Below are 5,617 nucleotides of genomic sequence, written 5' to 3' on the forward strand. Positions count from 1 at the left end.
GGCTCCGAGGCTCCTGGGGCGATTTTTGTCTAGAATTAGACAAAATTAGCATTTGCACCAACGATGACCTCGGTCACGTAAGAGATAATAGCCTTGGCGGGGCAACGTTTGCCTTCCGAGGAATGTTCTGGCAGTCGCTGCTCTTGCCGCACACCTGCCTCCCACCTCCTCCTCCTACAGTAACTGGCCCAGCACACAGGGAGGGGCCTGTCATGCCTTGGCACCCCTGCCCCTCAGGATTTGCTAGACCTGGTGGGGACCCCACTCCTCTTCACCCCACTGCTAGGGATGTCCGTTTGACCCGGTGCTGACCAGTGAGAACCCCAGCGGCTGCTGAGAAAGGCTGTTTCCTGATTCCAAGGCCGGGTCCCAAAGGGTGAGCAGCTTCCTGCCTCACGCGGCCCCTGCTGTCGGGGCAGGTGATGCCCTGGGCCAGGTGAGCCACAGGGACAGCGCTGCCAGTCGGCTGGCGGAGACCCAGGCCTCTCCGCCGGGCTGCAAGTGAAAGGCGACTGTCCTTGCTGGAGCCCCGCTGTCAGGTTTGCACTGCTGGAGAGGCTTGGGAGGAACCTGGGATGGTGCTCCCCGGCTCCCGCTTGCGCCCGGTGGGGCTCCCCGGCTCCCGCGTGTGCCTGGTGGGGCTCCCCGGCTCCCGCGTGCACCCTGTGGGGCTCCCCCGCTCCCGCGTGCGCCCCGTGGGGCTCCCCGGCTCCTGCGGGGAAAGGCTGTCGGCGACAGTGTTAACGGTTGGGAGAGGTGAGACAGGCCTGGGACACTAGCTCCTAAGCCACTTAAGGGCTCCTTCCCCTGGGCGACTTGCTCCCATTCCAAGGGTACTACAAACTGGGCTTTCTCTCATTTCTTCGGAGAACGCCAATGCGCCCAGACACACGCCAGCCCCAGCCCCCGCCAGGGCGTGGCGCGCACACACGTGCTCACACGCTCCCATGCCTACTTAGACATGCGTAAAATTCAGCGTGTGCGTACTGCACACGAGACGACCCTACTCTGCTCATCAAGTGTTCAACGTGTCAGGAAACAAAACGAAATAAAACAAACAGAAAGACAAGTCAGTCTCCACTGTCCTGCCAGCCCCGAGCGGGAAGTCTCCGGAAGGAGAGTGCCGTCCGGCCTGTCTTGCTGTTCCGAGGGCCCAGCACACACCTCGCTTCATGCTCAGGGACAGCGCTCAGGGAAGTGAGCAGCTGAGGGAGCTGTTTTGACTTTCACGCTCTCTACCTGGCATTTCGGGGAAACAGAACAAGTATATGACAAGCCGCTTACTTGAGGTGCGCTCTCCAGACGAAGCAGCCCTGCTGGTGTTCCAGTCTAGCGTGAGCAACCCACACCCGAGAGAGATGGGCACTACCAGGGGAGAGAGGGGGCAGGTTGAGGGAGCCGCCCCCAGCGTGCTCATACCACACGTTTACTTTACAGGTAGGCATGCTGAGATTTAAGTCTTTTCAGCAGTGAGAGGGTGGAGAAAAACCCCAAACATACACCAGCTTAGGATTGTTATATTACGTGACTTCCATGTACTAGGATTATTTTTTCTAGTTCATTTGTTTATTTAGCTAAACATTAATGTTCATTCCATAGACTTTCTGTTTTCAAAGTCTCTGGTGGTGGTAGTGGATGATGGTGGTGGTGTGGTGATGATGGTGGTGATGGCGGTTGTAATGGTGTGGTGATGATGGTGATGATGGTGGTGACGGTGTGATGATGGTGGTGATGATGGTGGTGATGCAGTGATGGCGGTGATGATGGATGATGGTGGTGATGGTGATGGTGGTGTGATGATGGTGGTGACAGTGTGATAATGGTGGTGATGGTGATGGTGGTGCAGTGATGGCAGTGATGATGGTGGTGATGGTGATGGTATGGTGGTGGGTGGTGGTGACAGGAATGGTGGTGGTGATAACAACAATAAACTATCAGACAGCTGTGAGTGTCATATATAAAGTTGAAATACACAGTGACATATCTTTCCAGTGGTATGATCATACTGGTTTCTATATGAAGAAACAGGATACATTTTTTAATTCTGGGAAATATGATTTCAAATAAGCTAGGAAAAAGTGTTGAATAACCTTTATTTAGACAACTTGGCAGGTGCTACTTTTAATACCAGGACTAGGGGCACTTCTGGAAAGAAGGGACAGCAAGTTAATAATAGCAAAACGAAAATGTTTGTTCAAAAATGTTTTTCAAATATTCGATAAACAAAACTTTCTGTCATACAAAGCAGAAAATTTTCAAAAAGACTAATCCATTGGGCTGGTGATTAAGGATAACAACAGGGAAGAAGAATCAGAATTAGAAATGTCCATGGTGGTATTAAGACTTCTGGTTCATGTGAATGGTATAAATCACACTAAACTATTTTTTAACTATTACAATAAATACAATATTAATACACATGCCCCAAATCAGCTAATCTAATCAATTACACCACAGCAATCTTTTGTAGTAGGATATAATAGAAGAAATATTTTAATTATAATAATCAATAGTGTAATTATTTTTAAGTTCAGCATTATTGCCTATTGTATAGAAAGTACTGGCAGTGAACTACTCACCAGTTAGCAATTAAAAAGAAAATTAGGCCCTCCCTGGGTGTGCAGCGGGTTACAGTGCAGCACTAAGAAGTTAAAGGCACTTCAGCATGAGTTGGATTCCCACCTGCCCTGGAGGTGACCACATGGCAGGCAGACCTCTCCTGACCCGCCCGCTGCTCCCCTCAGCAGTGTACTTCGCCGATCTGCTCCCCACTCTGTCTCTGGTGAAGCCTCTTGCCGCTCCTGCACCTCTGGTCTGTACCCCAGTTCTGTATGCATGAACAAAATAAATCTTTAAAAAAGAAAGTAAATTAAGGGCCCTCCCTGGTGGCACAGTGGGTTAAAGGGCAGCACTATGAAGCTACTGCAGCCACTGCAGCATGAGTTCGATCCCCAGCCAGGGAGCCGACCCACATTGCGTAGCAGACCTCTCCTGGCCCACTTGCTGCTCCCCTCAGCAGTGCATTTCAGTACATCCGCCTGTTCTGCTCCGCACTCTGTCCCTGGTGAATCCTCTCAACCCCCGCATCTCTGGTCTGTGCCCCAGTTTTGTGCACATAAATAAATAAATCTTTAAAAAACGTACATTAAAAACTTTAACTTAGGAAATAGTAACCTAGATCTCTAAAAAGCTAATACGTTTTCAAAAGTAAACGAGCGACCAGCTTCCCCATGTTACTGCTTTCCTCCTTTCTTCCTCCCTCCCTCCTTTTCTCCCACCTTTTCCCCACTTCCATTTCCTCCAGCACCCCTCTTTGCAGGATACATTATTATTTAAACAGCGAAGCCATAATTTTACATGTCAGGGCAAAAAATTGGAAAATAATTCAAACCACTATTCCCCAATCCCTAGGTAAAAAACTATAGCAAACTCCTATTAAAAATTAATTGCAATTACCCTTGGAACTCAGTCTCATTCATTCATAATTCAGTAGCATTCCCAAGTGGCAAGTCACAACAGAAACTCTTCTTATACTAATGACTCTTTTCTAAATCATCATTAATTAGACAGTGTCCCAAATTACTCCAATGTCACTTTAAGTATTTACTGTTTGACTTCACATTAAATATGTCTGTTTGTCAATTTAGCTTAAGACACAAAAGTGAACAAATGATATAATGGATTTTTTAAAGAAAGATTTATTTATTTGTGCACACAGAGCTGGGGTACAGGCCAGAGGTGCAGGGGTGGCAAGAGAATTCACCAGAGACAGAGTGGGGTGCAGAATAAGCAGATGGATGAAGTACACTGCTGAGGGGAGCAGTAGGCGGGTCAGGAGAGGTCTGCTGGGCCCTGTGGGTCACCTCCCTGGCTGGGGATCGAACTTGTGAAGTGGCTTCATCTAGCTTCATAGTGCTGTGCTTTACCCCGTTGCACTGCCAGGAAGGGCCTGATATAATGGATTTTAAAGGCATCATTGAAAACATAAGTAATCAGCAAAATGATAAGCTTTAGTTTTCTAATAAGGGTATATAATGTTCTATTTAAATATCAAAAGTATCTAATCCAATGTAAAGAAATAAAATCATCCATCCATCCACCCATCCATCCATCTTCCAAAGAAAGTTTGCAGACATAATTAGACTCATACTGTTTCCTATGCATCAAAGCAGTGGATCTTCACATCAATAGCTCAAGTCATAGAGAAGGGCTTCCATGCACACAATTTGCAAGAACAAAACTGGGTGCAAATGAAACCCAATAGTGGCATCTTCCAGTAGCTTTAGCAACTCTGACGGGATTTATTGAGAGGATGAAAGTTCGCTCACTTGGACTTAACTTCTGCTTGTTGTTCGGCTCTTGAGACCTGCTGTGCTTCCTTAGAAAGCGTGACATTGAGTTGTCCCTTACGAAGTATTTCAGAGTGGGAGAGAAATGTCAAGGTTGGACGTGCTGGGAGATTTGCTCCCTGAGGAATGCAGACTGCAAACAACCTGCCAGCTCCAGAATCAAGCTATTGCTCACAGCTTCTGACTCAGACTACACACTTACAACCTTCATTTCTTTCACTTAACATACAGATCTACATTCGCAGGGATTTTAAGAATAGGTTGTTCCTTATGAACTGTGGGGCTCTGGCTTCCCCAGAATCAGCCCGCTTATTTTCAACATGCCCAGAGCCTACCTCTTCCAGCACGGGTCACCTGGGAGTGGGCCCAAGGTCAGCGTGGCTGGTCAGACACTGTGCCCTTCCGTACAGCTGCAGTTAAGAGCAGCGAACACCCTGGAGGCGGGAGGAGCTCTCTCTGTCCGTGCCTCTGCTCCGGACGGAGGACGACTCACTGTTCCTCCTTTCATGACTAGGGGAACGCTGTTTCCGAAACAACACAAACCAGACACAGGTTTATCAGGATCCCATCCTCACTCTCGGAGGGAGAGGGCGGGACTAGCCCTTCCTTGGCCTCTGAAGTCTCCCTGCCTCTGCATGAGGTCCCAGGTCTGCTGTATAACCGGCTTGCCCCATCTTCCTTTAGAATTTACAGCCATGTAAATTCTTCATACACGTGTCCTTAGATTTGGCTTTTGTTCTTCACCAATCTGTTTGGTCTTAATTTGTTCCCCCAATAGGCACAGATAGGACAAGGGGATTTCCCCCTTTGCCCAGAAGCTCATATTATGGAAACTCACCAAATAAATACTTATAAGCAAGCTAGGGACTCTGGGGAATGGAAATAAGATATAATTCCTGCCCTCAAAGAGTTCACTGCTCAGCCGGGGAGATGTTTAAAGAAATAAACATAATAAAAGGCAGAAAGATAAAGGTACCAACAAAGCTTTGGACCAATAAAGGTCTATTCCGTCATCAGTGTTTTACACAATCACTTCACTTGATCTGCACAAGACATTCCAGGTAGTCCAGGAAGACCTAAGCCTGCCTGGCTTAGAAGTGAGGAACGCGAGTCAACGCTTTAAGGGGTGGGCCCACTTCTGCAGGAGGGGACCAGAATCCCAACTGCTGGTTATTCCCGGTACTCTACTGGCTTCTAGTTCATTCACTCTTCCCTGTGCGCTCTGAGATTTTGTTGACACCGCTCCTCTGACTTTTCTTCTCTCTCAA

At 47.9% G+C, this 5,617-nt stretch overlaps 1 protein-coding gene across 1 annotated transcript in view; it reads right to left on the reverse strand.

The window, feature by feature from the left end:
- The window catches only part of PARK2 (parkin RBR E3 ubiquitin protein ligase), a 945,331-nt gene that overhangs the window by 162,711 nt on the left and 777,003 nt on the right, over positions 1 to 5,617 (reverse strand). Inside the window, exon 8 of the mRNA XM_012723328.1 lies at positions 3,001 to 3,011. Coding sequence (XP_012578782.1) covers positions 3,001 to 3,011 — 11 coding nt within the window. The remainder of the gene's footprint in view (positions 1 to 3,000; positions 3,012 to 5,617) is intronic.

Source organism: Condylura cristata, unplaced genomic scaffold (genome assembly GCF_000260355.1).
Source record: "Condylura cristata isolate star-nosed mole 26May11 unplaced genomic scaffold, ConCri1.0 scaffold00001, whole genome shotgun sequence".
Taxonomy (NCBI): domain Eukaryota; kingdom Metazoa; phylum Chordata; class Mammalia; order Eulipotyphla; family Talpidae; genus Condylura; species Condylura cristata.